The 21916-nt window shown below is 45.5% G+C and overlaps 1 protein-coding gene across 1 annotated transcript in view; it reads right to left on the minus strand.

The window, feature by feature from the left end:
- LOC119728701 overlaps window positions 1-21916 on the minus strand; it is a 55436-nt gene that overhangs the window by 4875 nt on the left and 28645 nt on the right. Inside the window, exons 3-5 of the mRNA XM_038201034.1 lie at window positions 17686-17751; window positions 14316-14453; window positions 7907-7982 (exon numbers count right to left, since the gene is read on the minus strand). Coding sequence (XP_038056962.1) covers window positions 7975-7982; window positions 14316-14453; window positions 17686-17751 — 212 coding nt within the window. The 3' untranslated portion in view covers window positions 7907-7974. The remainder of the gene's footprint in view (window positions 1-7906; window positions 7983-14315; window positions 14454-17685; window positions 17752-21916) is intronic.

Here is a 21916-nt window from a genome sequence, read left to right on the forward strand (position 1 = left end):
TTGCATTTTTTTTCTGCGCTGAGTGACTGGAGTACGGGCCCCACCCCGCCAGCAGCCTGCCTAGCCTCGGCACAAGTAGGTCATGCATGAAACTTTATTTTAACTTTAACAAGAGGGGAGGGGGCCGAACTGATTGATGCCCATGACGATACGTATCTTACTATAACAAAAAGGCACTAATATACAGTGTTGGAGCAAAGGCTTTGACCCTCAAGGCCAAGGCCAAGGCTTTGACCCTTAAGGCCAAGGCCAAGGCCAAGGCTTTGACCCTCAAGCCTCGAGGCCAAGGCTTAACCCTCAAGGCCAAGGCCAAGGCCCTGTTATATGAAATGACCACTGATATAGAACTAATTATAGTCACATGAGTGACACATCATCACACAAGGGCGGATCCAGAACACAATTTTTTGGGGGGGCAAAGAAATGTTGGTCCCCCCAAAAAAGTGGGTCAAAAAATTATGGCTTGGGCTTCGGGCCCGCTTAAGGGCCCCGAAAAAAATTTTGGATTCGAGATGCTCTGTGGTGCGATTTGAGGCAATTTCTGACCATTTTAACTGATGTTTTTTTGAGGAAAAGATGGTGGTGTACTCATTGCCTGCCTTCTTTACGACGTCACATAAAAAAAAATGGTTTCGTTTTTTTTTTTGGGGGGGGGTATGGCCCCTTTTGGCCCCCCTGGATCCGCCCTTATCATCACGAATTGCTCGTTACGAAGAACAACATTTCTTTAATTGCAATCAACATGCTCGCATAGGCCTACACCATTTTATGACTGCACTGTATCTATTAAAGTATAAGTTCAGGTCTTTAATATGGTTTAACTAAACAAAATAATGATTTACTTCTATATTGACACACAATTCTCCCAAGTGTAACAAAAGGGGGATCCAAGAAACTGATTTAGGAAATTAGGAAATTTTTATTTGCTGGCCCAACATGGTCAGAAATATCAGCATTATCTAAAACAGATACATGCAAATCTTTAGCACTTATCAGGGAGACATATACAACCAATCAGATCTATTCCATAATTGTATGCAATTAAAGTGATCATCTCATTAGCCCCACAAGTGTACGGAATATTTTTGCAGCAAATCTACTACAATGGTAACAAAATTTGATGCTACAAAAGTGGAAGTGTGCCCAACACACAAATCTATAGGGTGCTTCCCTCCTCCATGGTAATAGGATTAAAATGGTAACAGCAAAATTTCGAACAGATTTATCTGGAAAATGCAAAAATCTATGGGCCTTGAAGAGCCTTGACTCAAAATTGCAAGGCCCTGAACCCTCAAGGCCAAGGCCAAGGCCAAGGCTTTTGCCCTCAAGCCTCGAGGCCAAGGCCCTAAAATCCAGCCTTAAGGCAGCCTTAAGGCCAAGGCCCAGCATCAAGGCACTACATCACTGCTAATATATTCCACTACTACAGGGGTTACAACTTTTAGTACATGATAATGTCGTGTTAAATCACGAAAATATCAATATACATGGCAATGGTTTTGCTGGTCCTAAAGGGCCAGGCTAGAGTTCTCTTTGTACCTAACTAACTGACTGACTGACTGACTGATTGACTAGATCTGATTGACTGTCACTTGTTCACAAAATGACTGTCACTGTTCACGAAGAGCCACAGATGTAGATTTTTGAAGAAAAACATTTTCGAGATAATCGCAAGAGAAGTTCCTCTTATTTTTAAACTTCAAAAATGACTACTTCGCAACACCTTTATGCAGTATAGGAAAACATTCACATGATTCTTTGAAAGGTAAACTTTTATGTAAACCCAGTAATTAGAATGAGCAGAGTTATCAATTAGCCAACATTAATTAGTAAAGATGTGTATCCCTTCGTGAAAACGGAAATCCAAGTTTCCTACATTTAGGCCCTTTCTGTTCAACGTTTTTTCAATAGGGAATGTTACGTGCATGCAGCTGAGAATGTAATAAAGATGTGTGGCCCTTTGTGAAAATGAAATTCTCAATTGACCTACTTTTACACCTTTCTGTTTAATATGTTTTGTACGCATTCAAGGGCAGTTATGTTCGTGTCTCTTTGTGAAAACGCAAAATGCACTAATTGAGATGCCTACCCCTTGCATCATTAATGTAATTCAGAAATTAATGATGTTTTGCTTAGAGGAGCATGTCAAAAAGGTTGGGTACTATGTTCTAAAGCGAAATATTGAAGAAGAAAAAACTCGAAATCAAAAAAATCCCAACCAAAAGTCACCAGGGTGTGGGCTGATTCTACCGGTGAAAGCGAAACTTACCCGTAGAGGATTACTACATAATGGGCACTAGCCATTTGCTAAGATTTATTACCCACAGTACCTTGCGGCCCGTCTGCCATACTTCCTCTTTTCTCGAGCGTAAGGTGCATAAGTGAACGCGTACATGAGAGTGGGGAGGGGGTGGGCACTCTAGGGTAAGTATTTGCTAGTAGAATCGGCCCACAACTTGGCAGGGGGGGGGGGGTATTCCACTGCGCTCTACTTACCCGTAGAGTATTATTACATATATATGCAGAGTAGCACCGTTTTAGGTAGGTGGGTTCGCGGACGACACAACAGTGTACGAATGTGGAAGGTGGGCCGCATGGAAGCGTGAGCACAAAGCCAACAAGATTAAACCCACTAAAGTAAACCAGAGGAATCGGCTATTACTATAATCAGGTAAGCCATCACTGGTCAGTACTGTGGGGTGCCAGCAAAGGAGGAAAATGATCCAGTTGCGGGGCAGTAAGGAGGACTGCACACGATTCTGCCATCAGCTTGCAGCACATCCCTAACATAACAGGAGGTGAAGGTGTTGGAGGATTTCCAACATGCCGCTTGCATGATATCTGCAAGTAGCACTCCTTTGATAAAGGGCCCAAGACGTTGCCACGCTGCAAATTTTGTGAGCTTGTACTCTGTCAGGATAGGCCAGTCTGATGATGGGAGTCGTATGGCCACGGATTGGTGCAGTCCGATGTAGGTACATAGTACCACTTGAGGGTCCAGATAGGACACCAGAGCTTGTCCTCTCGGACGGAGAACAACTTTAAGTCGGTATCGAAGAAGTCAGTCAGGAAGAATGTCACTGACTGGTTCTTGGTGAGGAAAGAACGATGGGGGGGTCAGGCGGACCCTGCCAGGCTCCCAATGTCAAATGTCCTTGACCTATGGTTAGGACGTGGAGTTCACTCATGCAGCGCGCGGTGGCTGCCGTCAAGAGAAAATCTGTTTTGAGGGAGGCGATGGGCTGCGATGGCGGCAGCTTCTTGAGAAGGAATGTAAGGAATGGTAGACAAGGCGTGGAAACCAAGGCTGTCGGAGCCAAAATGAGGTAATCAGGAGGACCCTGCAGGGATCCTGCTCGATCTTCCCAAGTACTCAGGTTAGTAGGGAGATCGAGGAACAAGCGTAGGCAAATAAGTTGGTCCACGCCCTTTGGTCTGGGGATCTGGAATAGTACACAAAGAGCTGGCAGTTGAGTAATATTGCGAACAGGTCGATATGCGGACGGTTAAATTGTGATAAGATTGTCTGCATGACCAAGGTTCGGAGGGCTCACTCCATGGGGCGAATCCAGTCCCGGGAGAGTGCATCGGCTGCGCTGTTTTCCGTGCCTGCCAGATGGATCTCTCTGAGACAGATGGCATGCTGGCGACACCGATGCCGTAAATGCCACATTGTGTTAGACAACAGTCACCGCAGGAGACAACAGATTGACTCTGCACCATGCTGTAAAAGCGGTGAAGGGTGATAAGACTGCTGTCATTTTGATAAAGTTGATGTGGAGGGTGGCCTTTGCTAAAGTGCAGAGCCCCGCCATTTGGTGAGATTCCATCTCCGCACCCCAACCCACCAGAGACGTATCTGTCGTGATCGGAAAGACCCTCACTGAGTTAGTTGTTGGATTGGATTGGATTCGCCACTGGGATGTGGCCAGGTATTCTGTGAACACGATATCATCTCAGTGTTTACATTTAAGCCATAAGATGTCTAATTTACATCACAATGACAGCTCTGGTCCGGTACGGAGTTGTTGCTGGACATATCAACAAATCAGTCCTTGAAAGTATCTGGCTTCTCTGGCTTCTCTGGCATGTCTGGTTGGCTGAAATGGTGTTTAATGTTTTTCCTGGCCTTGCAAGGCCTAAGACATTTTATTACAAGCACAAACAGCAGGAAATGTTGCCGTTTATTTCCGAAGTCTATAAGCGACGACACCGAGCCCAACACATCGATCACATACATGTACATTGTACATGTACGTGTACAGTACGCTCAACAAATCTCAACAATAGAGGGCGCTGTTCACTTGGTCGCCAGCGACAGCATTTTAAATTAATTCCCAGCTGAGGACTGCTTACAAAGTTGGTTTTTTTAGCACAACGATGCATTGCGCGAAAATATATATGCATTAGCGAACATAATCTGAGTGTCTTTTGCTGTTTTGGGATACTTCTACATAATTTACCATAAGTAGTCCCCGCAAATTTCTGCACTTTATGAAATACTTTTCATAACAAATGTTATATTAGCTGAAAGGGTACTAAACAAGCTACAAGATGATGCACAGTTTTCTATCTGAAGATATAATTTCGGTATAGAAAAACAGGTTTTTATTGTTGCACTAATGTGCCTACTGTAATAAGTCTAACCCTCTTAGTTTTGTGTAGTTATGTACTTGAGTGACATATCCGGTAAATATGTTGGAAAAAATATTTTTATCTACTATAAATTAAGTCATTAGATAAACAAGGTTAGAGCATAATATTAGGAGAATTTTGTTTTTGAAATGTCTGGGTCTTAAACCACTGTGTAGGGGGCGCTCGTGAACTCCAGGCAGTAGCCGAGTGCGACGATGTTGAGTACCCACCGGGCTGAAGTGATTTGGTCCCAGTACCCGTTCGAAATGGGTCAAACGGGTTCTCACATCAGGCGCGGATCCGGGTGGGAATTTCATTAAAAACTAGAGGTCTGTGTCTGTTTGAAAACAGAACATTATTATTTTTGTATGACTTTATGCTTTTTTGGCAATGTGAAGTCATGTAAAATATATTGTTTGTTCAAAGTTCATAAAAAGTTATATTGAGCTAGTATAGCCAACAGATTTACAATAAAAAAAAATTACTTGATGGCGTCATGTTGACTTTACCTCGGATTTTGCATATGATGACGTCACGTGCCCTGCGATGACGTCATCTTGATAACACTTGTTAATGCATATTTTTGCATTGTGGTTTGTACTAAGCTTGAAGTCAATCCAATAAAAGGAAGTGTTAAATTTTGGAAGCGGTGTCATATGAAAATCGGACTCGTATGACAATCGGACTCTTTTTCCCTATTATTGGTTGAACCCTCTCACGTTACCGGTCCCTCTCCTAATTATCTATGCTGAGCATGCGCAATACCACCAATGAGTTTGTATTTCATAAAACCTAAATTCATGCTACAGCGGAATGCAATTTTAAATATTACAAAAATCATAAAAAATTAACCAATGACGTCATGGTGACGTCGTTTCGGACTACATACCAGTACGATTAGCTATTCAACAAGTTTCATGACAATCGGGCTTTCCCTTATATGTATTTTTGAAAATCGCATTTTTGATGACGTCATGATGACGTCACACATTTTTCAAAATTGTGTGCATATACCTATTACCTAACAAACACAAAGCAAAAAGAATTTTGAATTTTGCAAGCTGTGTTCAAGAGATATGGCTTAAAGGTCCAAAAATTCAAAAAATCAAATCAAATCACACGATGACGTCATCATGACGTCATTTCAATTTGTACCTATAACACATCCCGGTCTACCTACATACCGAGTTTCAACCAAATCGGACTTACAGTTCTGTAGATACAGGACATTAAAATATGCACATTTCAGATGACGTCACGTGACCCATGATGACATCACCATGACGTCACTCTTCGGGACACAACTTTGCTATATAGGGACAATGCCTGTGGTAACTTTGAATGTGTGACAAAGATAAATGGCAAAAGTGCCGGACAGAAAATTGTACACAAAGTCTATGGGGATTTTGTGTGGAAGAAGAAGAAAAAGAAGAAGAAGAAGAACAATAAAGAAAAAAATCAGAACAACAAAGGCTTTTTCGCAAATTTGCGAAAAAGCTAATAATGTGAAACACCCCCCCCCCCCCCACTCTGACACCCAAAACAATTCTACTGGTAATAATGTCTGCCTGTGTACAAAATATGGAATACGTACAGAGCCAGCTTGGTTAGGGGGTTTTGATACACTATTCTGTAATATAGTGTTAATAATCGTCGGATTGGAACATCGCCCCCCTTAAAAGTATGGTAGAAGGGCCCCATTGATTTTGCGGAGCCAAGTGTCTGGAAAAAAACTGTCTACATTTTAGCATTGATTTGCAGATGAACCCCCGCCCTGCACAAATTCCTGGATCCACCCCTGCCCCGGTCCCGTTGGGGGGGGGGGGCGATGTCTGCAGGCATATTCACTTCCGCCAGCGGACCCGTGGCCGAAAAGTGGCGGTAGAGGCTGAAGGACAGAAGGTGGCCCGTGGATTTGCAGGGTGTCGAGCGGTGGAATGAAAACCACTGCTTGACGGCTGTGGACAACGGGGAAGACAGTTTTGGACAAACCGTGGTAAAAGTAATCTTCTCCGTAGAAGTCTAAAAAGGCCGGCAAAGAGGTCTCGCTGGTAAAGCAGTGGATGACAATTTCAGCATGGGGAAAAACCCGTATCAAATGATGGGTAAAAACCGGACGGCAACTGGAGTAGTCGGGACATCCGGAACGATAGTGTGGCGGCTGGTACAATCTTGGAGCGGCCAGAAGACTACTTTGGGATTTGCTAGCAGCAAAATATCACCCTATTAAACTGTTGAAGGTGAAAGTATAGAATAACTGGTGGAGCATAAGGTATTTGCTAACAGCGAAATATCACACTGACAGTAAGTACATGTAAGTTGTGTCGTCAGAGTTAACAACTTGCGGTCAAATATGTGAAGTCTTGGACGTTGGTCAATACACCGCTGTGAGATAACGAAACTGCCGGTAAAAAATAACGGTGTTCGTTTTTAAGGCAAAAGCACCAAAGAATCGGTGCAGCATGAGGGATTTGCTAATATAAAATCGAAATATCACGCAGAATGGTCAGTAAGTTGTGGTGTAGCAGTTAACAACGTTCCGTCAATGGGAAGCCTCACGTATTGACAAATATACCACTATGAGGAAACAAAACTTCTGGAAAACTAACGGAGTTTGTTTTGAAGGTGATTTGCTAAGTAGCGAAATATCATGCTGATGGGTCGGTAACTTAGTAGTGTAGGTAAGGGGTGAGTGGCTTGCAACTAGTGCGACGTGCGCCCCATGCAATGTCTCAGTTGTTCGGCACAGCAACACAGCTGTGAGACAACGAAAGCTGCCAGTTAAATAATAGCAAATCGCACGGTTATACATGTATAGTGGCATTTATGTTGAAGGCAAAAGAATTGAGCATTCAGTGCAGCGTGAGGGATTTGCGAATAGCGAAATATCACGCTGACTGGACGGAAACTGGTAGCGTAGGTAAAGGGTGACTGGCTTGCAACTCGTGCGACACTCACCCTGTGTAAAGTCTCACTCATTCAGTACAGCAACACTGCTGTGAGACAACGAAAACTGCCAGTTAAATAACAGGGTATCGCCGGGTAAATAACGACATTTGTTTTGAAGACGAAGACACCATCGTGTGGCACGAGGGATTGGCGGAAGTAGCGAATATCATGCTGCTGGGTCGGTATCAACTGCATAGAATTTTGTGCGTATTTTTGGCAGTTTTGATTCCTTTGATTGAAACAAATTCTATTTTTTTAAAGGTTTTTGATTTGATACAAAACAAAACAATCAAGAGATCACATGTCCTCTTTGATGACTTACCTCCAGAGATGCCGTTTTTTTGACGAGTAGCAGCTTTTTCCATGCTTTCCTTGATGCAGAAGTACAACTCACGACACTAAAACCAAGATAAGAAAAACAGTAATAAGCATAGGAAAGTAATAAAAAGTGATAGAAAGTGAGGAAAAAGTGGGATTTTTAATGTTGTGAATATGGAATTGAGACTTAGGAGGGTGTGTTTGTTGCCATTAACAGATAAAGTACAGGTCCACAATGACTCCCAAAGAATTACAAATGAGTTAAATGAATAAAGGTGGAGAGACCATGGATAAGTATGAGAACTCAAAAACGATCCCAAACCTCATAAACCCTCAATCTGCTGAATTCCCCCCCCCCCCCCCACAGTAGTGTGGTTGGGGTCTACGAGCGAATACTGACCTGTAGAGCGAATACTACATATGCATTGTTCCCCTATGCCGGCAGGCAATTTGCTAAGAGTTTTACACAATAGCGCCCTCACGTGTCCTACCCACGACGCCCTGTGACATGCGCACTACGTTAGCGTCCTCTTTTTCTCAAGCGTTACTTGCGTAAGCACTCAAGGAATCGAGTATAGTGGGGAAGGAGGGAGGGGTGCTCTACAGGTAAGTATTCGCTCGTAGACCCCAACCACACTACTGTGGGGGGGGGGGGGGGGGAGTCTACATCACTCTACTTACCTGTAGAGCGAATACTACATATGCATAGACTCGCACCGAGTAAGGCGGTGGGTATACGCGAATTACCGTATGTCTACAGGGGTGTAGGACATGAGGCGTGTCCAAAGTATGTATATGTATATGTACATGTATATTTATATGCTCACCCGTTAGTGCTTCCGTGAGGCTCGACTGGCCGCTAGCAGCACTTCTCTTCCAGCCTTGCCATCTGCCTGGAGGACATCCTTCAGGTAGCATTCGGAGAACGTGTTAGGGTTCTTCCAGCAGGCTGCCTTGACGATGTCACCTAGGGGGACACCCTTAAAAAAGGCCCACGAGGTGGACACTCCCCTGACCTCATGCGCTCGAATGGGTCCCTGGGTCGCTGGCCAGCCGCCCGGTACGGAACGGATAGCTGTCACGATCCAGGGAGTGATTGTATCGCGGGACGCCGGCCCATGGGGCGGGGTTGTCGTGATGAACAATTTGTCGTGTCCCGTACGAAGTGACTTCGTACGGTTGACATACCACTTGAGTGCTCGAACTGGGCACCAAAGTTTGTCGTTTGTCTCGTTCGAAAAAGACTTGATGTCCGGGACAAAGATGTCCGGGGGCGTAAAGGTCTCCAACTGGTTCTTTGTGAGAAAACCGGCCGTAGGGATCAGGCGGACACCCCCCGGTTCCCACCGGATGTGTCCTGTCTGCATCGATAACGAGTGTAGCTCGCTACGTCGTCGGGACGTAGCGACAGCCAATAGAAAAGCTACTTTGATGGAGAGTTGTAACAAAGTTGAGCAATTCATTGGTTCAAAGGGAGCCTTCGCCAGTGTAGATAATACACTGAAGAGGTCCCAAGATGGGATTAATGTGCGTACTGGGGGACGAGTATTAAACATCCCCTTGATCAGTTGGCTAATTGCAGGGTTGCTGGAAACGGAGGAACCGTTCGAAAATCCCTGATGGATCGCGGCAACGGCCGATCGATAATTTTTGACTGTGGCCGTCGTGAGCCTACTGTTAAAAAGGTATAGGAGGAAATCCCCCACTTCCCCTACAAAAGTATTGGGGGGATGAATGGATTGTCGTCTACACCATTTAAAGAAATGGCGTAGTCGGCTATCGTACACCTTTCTGGTTGAGGCTCTACGGGACTGGGCTGCAATTGTTGCAGCTCGTCGCGAAAGGCCTGCTGAGAAGAGGGATCGCGTGACAATACCCAGCAGGTCAGGTGAAGATCCCCCGGAGCCTGGTGACTGATTCCCGAGCTGGGCTGATAAAGGAGATCGGCCCTCCTCGGTAGAATTACCGGGCGGTGAACCAAGAGTCGGACGAGCCGGGGAAACCACGGCTGGCGGGGCCAGAACGGGGCTATGAGGAGAATTCGGCAATCCTCCTGCTCGATCTTGGTCAGCACTCGAGAAACGAGGGAGATGGGTGGGAAGGCGGAGGCCAGTAGGCCGTCCCACCGCACCGACAGTGCATCGGTCTGCCACGCGTTGGGATCTGGGCCCCTCGCGCAGTAGATCGGTAGCTGATTGTTCATTCGCGACGCGAATAGGTCCACATGCGGTCGGTTGATTAGTCGGAAGATCGACTGAGCCACCTGTGGGAGCAGTGACCACTCTGTCGGGGCGATCCAGCCTCTGGAGAGAGCGTCGGCTGTGACGTTCTCTTCCCCCGGGATGTGGACTGCCGACAGTGCTGTCCCGTGATGTATGCACCAGAGGGTGAGATCCCACGTTAGTGCACACAGATGGCCTGACCGAGTGCCACCCTGGTGATTGATGTATGCCACCACTGTGGCGTTGTCGCATCGTACCAGGACTGCTTGCCCTCTGACGTCCGACTGGAAATGTTTTAGTGCGTTGGTGACTGCCAGCATTTCCAGGACGTTGATGTGGGATGATTGATGTGCGGGGCCCCATACACCCGCAACCTGTCGCGAGTGGAGGGTAGCCCCCCAGCCGTACCCTGACGCGTCGGTTGTGATAAGTACCGACGGGCGGGGCGGGCGGAAAACGCGGCCCTGCGTTATATTGGCCTCGACTAGCCACCAACGAAGGTGGGGGACTAGCCAAGACGTAGTGGGCACCGGATGGTTGATCGGGTGCCAGCGGGGTCTGTAGAAAGACAGCAGGTGAAGTTGAATTGGCCTCATCCTCAGCCTGCAAAAATCCACTTAGTCCACCAGACTGGCCATAAGGCCCAACAGCCTGAGCCAGGCTCGGGCCGGAGCCACTACCGTCGGGAGGAAGAGGGACACGCACTGCCGAAGGTTCAGCAGGCGGTCCTCCGATGGACGGGCCAGTCCCCTGCAAAGATCGAGGGATGCACCTAGAAAGGTGGGAACCTGGGAGGGGACTGGATGGGATTTCTTGGTGTTGATGAGAAATCCCAGGTCGGAAGCAAGGTGCCACGTTAGTTGGAGCGCCGCTTCCATCTCCCCCCGCGAATGACCCACTACTAGCCTATTGTCGAGGTACATGAATATCATGACCCCTCGTCGCCGCAGTGCCGCCCCGATCGTCTTCACGATCCGGGTGAACACCCGCGGAGAAGTGGATAGCCCGAACGGGAGCACCACAAATTCGTACAGTATATTTTTGTATTGGAAACGTAGGAATTTGCGGTGTTCCGGCCTGATCGGTATGTGAAAGTACGCGTCTTTCAAGTCTATACTGGCCGCCCACGCTGGCGTTATGATCGATGCAAGAATGGTCCGTAACGTTTCCATGCGGAAACGTTTCGGACGTATGAACTTGTTGAGGGGTTTTAAGTTCAGTATTGGACGCCACACGCCGGTCTCCTTCTTGGGGGCCAAGAAGAAGGTTGACATGAAACCTGCCCGGGTCCCCCCTTGGGGGACAACACGAACTGCTCTCTTTAGAAGGAGGGCGTTGATCTCCCCCTCGAGGGAGCGGCGTTTTGCTGTGTCGGGCGGTACGGGCGTTGTCCGAATAAGCATGTCCGACGGGGGGGTCCTCGTAAACTCGAGCGCGTAACCGCTGCTGATCGTTTCGAGGATCCACCGGTCGGAAGTCACCTGCACCCAGGACCCCACGTACTCCTGAAGGCGTCCTCCCATGGGTCCACCGGCGGGAGGCCGCCCGGAGGCGCATAAGTCACTTGCGCCACGCCCCGGTATACCGGGGAGTGGGCGCACGGAAACCGCGTCCCGACTGGGGACGCTGTTGTCCGGTATGTGGTTGTGAATAGCGCGGGCCGACCGTCTTATCGGCGCGCCCACGAAATCCACCACGGGCCGCTCTGACCGGGGGGCGGCGCCGGGGAATGACAAAAGATGGCTGTTTCTTTGTCTTGTCCTCGGTTTTCGGCTCGGCCGGTTTCTTGAGATTTATTTTCTCTGTGGCCTTGAGGCGCTTTGCCTCAGCGTCCATGGCCTCCTGGAACTTACCAGAAAATAAGTCCGGGCCTGAGAGCGGGAGATCGTCGAGATGCTTTCGTGCTCCCGGTGAAGGGAGGAAAAGCGCATCTAGCACATTGGTGCGGCGTGATGATGTTGCTAAGGTCGACACTCTAGCAAACTGGTCGAGAGTGGAGCATAGGCCGCGATCGAGGCAATGGAGAGCAGCCATCATCATGTCGGCTAGTATCACCGAATCTTCTTCATATCCCAGGGCCAGGTACTCGGATAGGAGAAGAAGAAAGGACGTCGCACGCATACCCATGCGTGCCGCCGAGTCCATTCTACGGGTGACATCCTCCAGCTTTCCACGGGTCTTGTCCGTAAAAGGAACCTTGGATGAAGCTGTCCTTCGGTCAGCGGCAAGTTTGTCAATGGCCGAGTCCGGCAGGACTGGAGTTGAGAAATATTTCTCAAAATCCCCTGGGGGGAAATGATAATATGAGTCTACGCGTTTAGCGTAGGCACTCCATGTCTTTGCGTGCATTATCCCGTCGATGTGGTCAACGCACACGCGGTCCAGGGGCATTGTGGGAAAAGCCCGGACCGGTTCTGCCGTCGGTCCCGATCTCTTCTTGAACGACTGACGCTCAGGAGGAGGAGGTTCGGTACCAGCAGGAAGATGCAGAACTCTGATCATATCCCATTGGATCAAGCGGAGTTCGGTCTCAGCCACCGATAGGCGTTGCATGGTGCGGGACAGTTCGCTCTCGTCCACCGAATTGTCAGAGTCCGGGGGGCGAGTTGTCACCGGGGAATGGGAACCAGGCCCCGGGGGCGAAGCAGCGCCGTCACGGTGTCCCGGTATTGAGCCCCGCTCGGACTCTAGTGACACCGATGGGTGTAAACTAATACCGGGTGGGGACGCCGGTGCACGGCCCTCCGTGCACGGCATTGTCCGCTGGTCTGTAGTCACCCCACCACGGCCGTGATGACTGGCGTGTGGGGGCTGTAATTCTGGAGGGGACTCCAGCGCACGGCTAACCGTGTGCGGTATGTCCTTTTGGCCCGGAGTCGGCCAACTGTGACCGTAATCTCCCTGTCGGCCCGACAATGAGGCCGCGAGGGAGTGAAAAGCTTCCAAAAAATCATCGCGTGAAATCGGGTCGCCACCCTTGTGGCGTTTCCCACGGTGTGATCGACCAGATGACTCACTAGAACTCGTCGAAGAACGGCGAGAACGGCGGTTCTTTTTCGATTTTTTCTTCTTTGAAGAACGACTCCGAGTAGTTGCCGAGGATTGCGGGGACACGGGGATGCCCGAAGAATGAATAAAAGCCGATGTAGCGGCATGGCCCTCCGAGCGTAGCGTTAACGCTCTGGGGGAATCCCAGGGATTCGGCTCTATGCTATCAATAGCCCGGGCGGCCGACAGCGCCCCCACGCCGGTAACATAGGCGGGTGCTGTACGGTCGATTAGCCGGCCATATAACAGCCCATCCCCAGGCATCGTGGTAATCACGGGGCTGGGTGGGCCTGGGTGCACTGAGCGATGGAGGAGTACTTCCTCCGGCTGCGTGTGCCCCGTAGACGGGCCAGGGACAGGCACGGTGCGCCCCGTAGCGGGGCCACCTTTTGCCGTACGTCCCTTTTTGGGTACTGCCCCGGCGTCAGACAATTTCCTTGTCTTGCCGGTGCGTTTCCCCTTCAGTTGGGCGGACCCGTGAATATTGACCGAAGACGGTGGGGTTGTACGGCCCCCCGCTTGGTCAACGGGTCCGTCAGCTCCGACAGCCGGCAGTGGCTGAAGGGGCCGACTAGGAGACTGCAGCCGCGACATTTTACACGTCGTAACTCCGGTTGCGACGTGTCGCAGTGCTTCATGAAATTGGGTGCAGGTCATGCAGGCTCTGGCAGGCCACTACTAGGGCAGAAATAGTTTTCTTTGTTTGTGCATATGTCCCATTACTTTCAAGCAGGGTAGAGACCAAGTATAAAAGTCTGCTGCTTGTGGTTGAGGTGTGGTCATTTTTAGCTGTTCAGCAGGTTGGAGGCACATTTGGGACCTGCCAGACAACTCTACAGACTTTACAGCCTACATTGGGCAATCCAGATTTGTACAGACGACCATTTTGCTCTGGAGCTCGTATTCTCAAAAATGTAAACCCTCCATCGTACATTAACAGCTTAATGACAAAAGTAAACACTGTTCGGTGTATGTAGAGCAAAATCCCAATGCAAGAATTAAGCATCACTCACAACCTAGCAATATTAACAAACACTACATCTAACATGCAAAAAAAACTTCCATCATACCTGAACAGCCCAGTGACAGAATCTAGCAGTATTAACACTCGACAAGGGTTGACTATAGAATGCAAAATGTTACCTGTTACAGCAACTCCTGCCGCTATACCAACAGCTCCATGCACCCCGGCACCTGTGCTTCCACCCACACTCACTTCAGACATGTCAATTAATTCATAGGCACTGTCATTACGATTATCTTCCACCAGAGGAGAATTCACTGTGGATGCAGTAAGTGTACAAGAATTGGCATTAAGACCAATCAGGACGATTTCCATGATTTGTGAGTATACATGGCCAAGCCAAACCTATTATAAACCCAGTCAAAACCATATGTGATTTTGGTATAATTTAGGGCAAATTTCTGGTTTATAACACTTGAGGCCTACATGATTAGTACTTTTGTTTTCAAACTAACGGTACTTATACTGCACAAGTGATACAAAGAGCAATAAAATCTGATATGCTGAATGGTGGGTAATTTAACACAAAACAATAACACACCTTAGGTTTGACTACTTTCCCGCTTTCTACTTTTGCTTTAGCCTCCCACTCTCACCCATCATACCCCTATGCAAGATGTATAGCAATCCCCCAGGCAGGTACGTATCTTTTGTTTAAGCAAAAAAAAAGTCTCCGGTTTCTGGTATGGAGCTTGCCCCAAAAGTGGTGCGGCGACGCGTTTGTTTTTTCCCCTACTTTTTTCTTCTTCCCTACTTTTTCTTCTTCACTACTTTTTTTCTTCTTCAAATGTCGGCTGATGTTGCAGATGATGCTTTGATCCTTCAGAGTGGAGTTTGAGGTGACCATAGTAAGGTCATAAGGCTCGAGAATTCTGCACTCTTTTACGATCTCGAAATGTGGATAGTCAAGACAACAATCAGAGAAAACGGTAGTAACATTAGACCATACAGCGACATCGACATTGTGCATGAGCTGCCAGGCTGGTCATTAGTCTGCTCCCTTACATATTGCCCTAATTAAAAAGTGTTTACAGGTTCCAGATACACGACCATTGCTCCCTCAGTCTGGCTTCCAGATGCACCATTACAAAATTACCAGTGTTGGAGGTCTCGAGGCCGGCCTCGAGGCCGATTTTCATAGCCTCGGCCTCGGCCTTGGCCTCGGAGGTGCAATGCCTTGGCCTTGGCCTCGGCCTCGGAGCCTGCCGGCCTCGGCGAATCGGTCGAGGCCGGCTCGAGGCCGCCTATTTTGATGTGTTTTCTATTCTAATTAATTTTATTTGTTTACCGTATCAAACCCTCGAGATTCTGCCGCAGTGGGTTCCGTGAAACGAACGCATACAATGTATACGCACGAATGAACTGGAAATGGTTGCATTGAACGTACTCACGTACGTAGCATCTTCGCCTAGCCTGCGCTTCAGCTTTCCAAGTGCGTGCAAGCATTATAACTGTTACCGCTGCCAGACTACATAAGTCTGGCACCCTTCCCATTTGCGTACAATAACATGTGGTAGTAGACTAGTCTCGTCGCAGTGTTGTACAAAATTTTCTCGTTTCGCCTCTGTACCCCGACCTTTAAAAATAATTTGCGGCAAGGTGCGGCAAGCTTAATCATTTCTTTTTATAGGCCAGTGTTTCAGTAAAAGTCTGAACTTTCTGGGTACGATCGTGTGTAGAAGTCTGTACCATTTTTCCCCCATAAAGATATGATAAAAACAATTACGATTTATCAAGTAGATTTTATTTTTACACGGCAATTTCAATGAAAGTTCCGGCTCACACGGTAATGTTTGGCGCAAATGGTCAATATGGAAAGCGCGATTTCAGAATTCGTTTTTTCCATCCAAATGAATGCAAAGTTCTGAATGAATGTTTTAATAATAGGAGTCAGTATTCCTCGTGGTACCAGGATACTTTTTTGTATTTTTAGAGCCATGTTGATACTTATTACATGTATAAGCACGGTTTGAAGTTGACTAATTTTGCGTGGTTACAGATATACGGCCAAAACCTCTGGAATCCCTACCTCTTGCCATGATCTTAAAATACTTCGAAGCCATTGGATTCAAATCGGATGATCCGAGAATTCATGGTCATTTTGATGAACTGAGTGAGTGATATCATGCACGCACGTTCCGTGTTACTTGGAGCGGGATTAGCCATTGCCAGACTTTGTCTGGTACCGTGGTATTAACGGTGATAATGCGTGGACATTCCGTTGTACGAGCGGGATTGGAACTATGCTTTGCCCTTGCGTAACGGCGGGCCATCTGGCATTGTCTGGTCGCATCGCGGTGTTTGCTCGGGCGCGCGCCTGGACAGTGCGAAAGTCGGGGGGGGGGTCGTAACTTTTTGGTTATGAGTGGTAAAAACCTGACTCAAAAATCAAGTTGTTGTTTATTTAATAGGGATTCCTATGATATTAAGCATTTTGATAGGTTTTTAAAATAATATTTATAAGACATGCTAAAAGTAAACGATGTAAATCTTACAGAATAGAAACTCAAAAGTTGGCCATTTAAATTGTTGTATCTCCAAAGGGCAAACACCTATGAGACTGATTCAAACGCCATTGATTTGTTATGTAATTTGCTTTCAGTGATACAAAACTTGAGATTTCTTTCTTTAAAAAATGAAATTCGCCGGACTCCCTACAAGAGGAAACCCATTGCAAGCTGTAAATTTTTTAAGCCAGGCACTCCAAAACTCAGTGAATTCAACTGAAAAGATGTTAAAACTCCAACATAATCTTAGCCTTGTTTTAGTGATTTATATTTTATTACGTGTTTTGATAGCTGGCCTCGGCCTCGGCCTTGGCCTCGGAGGTGGTGGCCTCGGCCTTGGCCTTGGCCTCGCGGTTGTGGCCTCGGCCTCGGCCTTGGCCTCGGAGGTTGTGGCCTCGGCCTTGGCCTCGGCCTCGGAGGTTGTGGCCTCGACTACAACACTGAAAATTACAACACCGTCTGCAAATGGTGCCCGACTAAATTTAGTGAAAAATATACGAGTCCAGAGAGGCCACATAAAGCTTATACTCGATCGTAACCCCATCTAAAAACATGTAAAAAATTTTTTATTTTTTTTGCCGATGCGTGCGCAGACCGGAGACTTTTTTGGGGGGGGGGGAATTTTGAAAAAGTGCCCAGGTTCTTTGCCTTGGCACTGCAGGAAAAAACTTTGTTTTGACCACAGAAGGTTTAATCTAGTGCCATACCTGGTTATCCCAATTCCTGTGACCATCACTAAGCCTTACCTCTTTAGTTTTTCCCAACACACATTTATTTCTGGTAAACAAAATTCCTCTTTAACAAGTGATATATTGCCTTCAAATGTTAACCATTATGTTGCACTGAGATATAATTGAAAGCACCGTACGAATTCAAAAGATGGATGAAACTAATTTAGTAAAAACTACTTTTGAAGACAGATTGGATTATCTTCCCCAAAACCTGAGGTATTGTGTAAGTCTTGAATGGTGTCATTTCTTACCTCTGATTGCGCCTTCTTCTGTGCTTGTACTGCTGCTACTCACTACAGAACCTCTTTTCTCCCAACCTTTAAAAGAAAATGTATTTATCTATAAATCAGGTTTGTTTATCTCACAAACATTGTTTCACAAACACTAAAGCATTAGTTCATAATTAGTTGTTTAGTGCACATGAAAGGGACTGTTTAATATTTTGTGCTGAACCCACACACTGGATGAAGTCTGTCTGTGTTTGCATATCTCCTCTTCAGACAAACATGTATGTACATGTATAATATACTGTCTGAAAGAAAGCAAGACAGAGGGAACAAAAGATCTCTTGTTTTCCTTAAAAAGGTATTCTTTTGTTGAGAATGTTCCTCGTGGATTGTGTGCTTTTAGGAGAGTGTTATATGAACAAAAAGAAATAAAATGCCTCCTCTTCTTATGTACATGGGCGTCGCCAGGATTTTTTCTAGAGGGGGGCAAACCATTTTTTTGCCAAAAAATGCTTGTATTTCTCAACACATTCTCGATTTATCAGTTTTAGAGGGGGGCAGGGACATTCTGTCCCCCCCCCCCAACTCATTAAATTTACACCACTTTGTCTTCGCGCCTCTTTTTCTTTTTCTTTTTCTTTTCTTTTTTTCTTCCTTTTTTTTTTTTTTTTTTGTTGCTTTTCCAGGGGGGGGGGGGGGGGGCAAGTGCCCCCCTTGCCCCCCCCTCGCAACGCCCATGCCTATGTATATACATGTAATGGTAATGTACAACTGTGTGTCTGTACTGTACATGTAATGTGTGTAAATAAAAACAAAAATTGAAGAGGAAAAAAAAGGCTGTCCAAAGGGGAAGTTATATGATGAACACAATCAAACCAACCTGTGTCTAACCATATGATATGATCAAACCTGTTTAATTAGATATATCAGGGGTTCACCGCTGTTCCAGAGGCTCACAGCGCGACATTAGGTTTATGCGCATGTGCCAGTTTTTCTGGGTTGTTTTGTAAAATTAATATTCATGAGCACGTTCGTAAAAACAGATCGCTGAGAACGGCCTTCCAAAAAACTGCTCATAATGCACGAAATGGTTATTGAAGCCATAAGATTTGTCCGAATATAGGTTAAAAAATGAATAACTTGAGCATCTCCATCTAAGATTTTAAATGCCATGTCGTTATTTTCACGAAAAAAAACCTCCGTTTGCTGAACGAAAGCCAGCAACCAGCAAAAAAAGTGTCCAAAATAAAGCTTTTTTTCTGTAATCAAGTAAATAAGTTTGAATTAAGACTGCCACGAAAACATCAATGAGACTTTATTTTTTGTATTAATGGTGATTTCAAAAGAGAAAACCCCCAAACTCGCCTGCAAATGAGGGGATTCCCTGGTGGGTTTACTGAACACTGACTGTGGTTTTTCGCGATTCAACAGCACAGTAAGCGGGGTTTGCGATTCAAACAAGTAGGCCTACCACGCCAACGCGTGATTGGCCGGTGCCCCGCGTGTATACATTTCCAGCGACGGGGATGTACGCTAGTGCCTGCTATTGGATTTATGCACAAATGGCGCCGTTTGTTTACATTCAGTGTATGTATTAAATAGCTACGTACGTGGCTCCATCTTCAGTCTTCAACAGTAATATTCTCCTTTAATTAGTCTTTCCAATGGTAATTTACTTGATTCGGAATGAACTTACCCAGATGACGAAAAATCACACGAAACCTGAATGCTATTTTCCTTCCAATTGAGACATTTATGAACATCGATAAAAATCAAAGGTAATTTTTCGAAGGAGTTTTCTAATCAAATGTCTTGCCGAAAAAATCACAGTCTATCTGATAAAAAATAATTGTCCTTTTTCTGTCGATTTATTGTAATATCTCGAATATCAAAAATTTATTTGTAATATAAAAAAGCGATTGAAAAGACGTCCTCCGGTGAGCTGTTTTTACGCAAAACAAGACTGGAGAAATTCAGTCATAAGAGGGCATTTCATACGAACTAAAGCATGGACATGCACACAAACCTAATGTCGCCCTGAAAACAGCGGTGGGTTATGGGGGTACAATGAACAAAGAACAACAATACAACTCCACAAGGAAATCTCTGTACCCTAAATAATATGCTACATAGTTGAAGGCTTCAATAGAAACAAAAAAGAATAGAAGTCGGGACGTAAAGGTTCATAACTAGAGGTTCGTGTTTGTTGAGTTACAAATGCAGAGTGGTCGGGCAGACAATTATTTCATTAAAAAAAATGCACGGTTAAATTATGAATATTTTAATGTCAAAACAGAGGATCACAAAATTTAACCTTTCCAGTGCAACCAATTATTTTGTTTACAAAAAAAAATGCATCCATTAGGTATGATGAATTTCAGTATCAGCCCAAAAAAAAGGGGGTATTGAATACTGATTTAGTTCGGAGAGGATACATGTTCATTATGAAGTTAAATAACGTATGAAAATATGGAAAATATGAGTGTATGTATCAATGACAGCTAACTTCCGGTTTGATGACAACACAGCTCTAGGGATCCAAACATCAACATGGTAACAGATATCATAATTTTGGCTATGAATAGTTATAAAACAGGGATCAAATGATAGAATTAAATAAACAAATTATCTTTTTCAAATTTTCCCTTAAGTGACTTCCAGTCTGATGACATCATGATTTTGAAACCTTGCAAAGTTATCTGTGGTTAATCAAAAAATTTCAAGGGGCGATTTAGTAAAATATGGACAGATGATTTTCAAATTAAAAAAAAACAAGTTCTATTAGAGGGCGCTCTTTCAGATGATGACATCATCATGCTGGGTTTTTTTTGTATCTGGCATTCCTCACTAAGCAGTTCCACTTAATTTATTAGTATATACATGTAGTAAAATGCTTCTGTTTTTGAGTTAGATTCAATTTTTATTGCACTTCTGGTAACACCGATTTTGTGCCGGGAATAAGAAAACATTTTGATTTTAGATGCTCTGTGGTGCAATCTGAGGCAATTACTGGGCACTTTCCTCTGAAATTTTGGAGCAGAATTTGTTTTAATTTTGAGAAGAAGTTTGCTTCATTTGTTAAAATGTGCTCTTGTTCTTATAAAGTTTCTTCAGAACTCAAAGTTGAGAACCATGCATTTTCATGTTACTTCGCTGTATTTGCCATGCTTTGATGTGCTTTGGGTGTTTCACATGGGAAACGAGCGATTTTTTTCCACTCGATGCATAGTTTATAATGTCATTTGCAAAAAGGCATTGCCAAAAACCTTGCCAGTGGTTGCTATTTTATTGAAACACTCTTGAAATTCATGCTGATGCCCGTCAATAATAACAGAGTCCCGAAACCATTCCCACCGGAACTTATTTTTCACTTCTTTATCAAGCTCTTGCACTGATAAATCTCATTGCAACAGGATCGACTTGTTGGGCGCAGCCATGTTGGAAGCATACGTACACAAACACTCTGAGCCGACGCACGTAAAACAACGTGCATAATCCACACGACTGTACTGTACTGTATGCCATTGTGCACGCTGAGTAATAATAGTCTGTACACCTGACCAGCGCAACACATGCATCTCGAATACCGACACAGGAACTACACCTAAATAATCACAACTTCGGACCCGAGCGAAAAATCACATGATCGCACTAACATGACTAACGGCAACGCATGGTCTTCAACTTCGTTCTCACATTTGGTATTCAATATGTGCGTGCGTAAGATACATGCATATCGATCAACGAAGTATGTCCGTCGGATATTTCGGCAAGCAAAACTCATGAATAATTAATTAGCACATTCTACCCCCCCTATTTTCTCAACGGATTCACATGATTCACGTTGGTTGACATTTGAAGCCAAAAAAAAACACGGATTTGAGGGGGAAAAAATGGAGAAAGCATATCCCTGCTTAATGTATATGTGCTTTACAAATTCGTCTTTTTGATGACGTCATCATGACGTCACAAATTATTCCAAATTATGTGCATATACCGATTGCTGAACAAACCTAATACGAAAGGAATTATGAATTTAGCACATTGCGCTAGTGAGATATGGCTTGAGGGTCCAAAACTTCAAAACAATCCTTAAAAAACTGGGCCTTTTTTGTGTTATTCTGTGCGATAATGAATTTTGGGGTCCAATTTTGTGACCCCCAAAATCAGACTGTTCAGGGCTAGTTGTCATTCCAGCCATAAAGTGTTTGCCTTTTGCGGATGTATAAGAAGCCACATTTGTGCAATGGTTCCA

The sequence above is a fragment of the Patiria miniata genome, unplaced genomic scaffold (genome assembly GCF_015706575.1).
Source record: "Patiria miniata isolate m_02_andy unplaced genomic scaffold, ASM1570657v1 HiC_scaffold_20, whole genome shotgun sequence".
NCBI classification, from domain to species: domain Eukaryota; kingdom Metazoa; phylum Echinodermata; class Asteroidea; order Valvatida; family Asterinidae; genus Patiria; species Patiria miniata.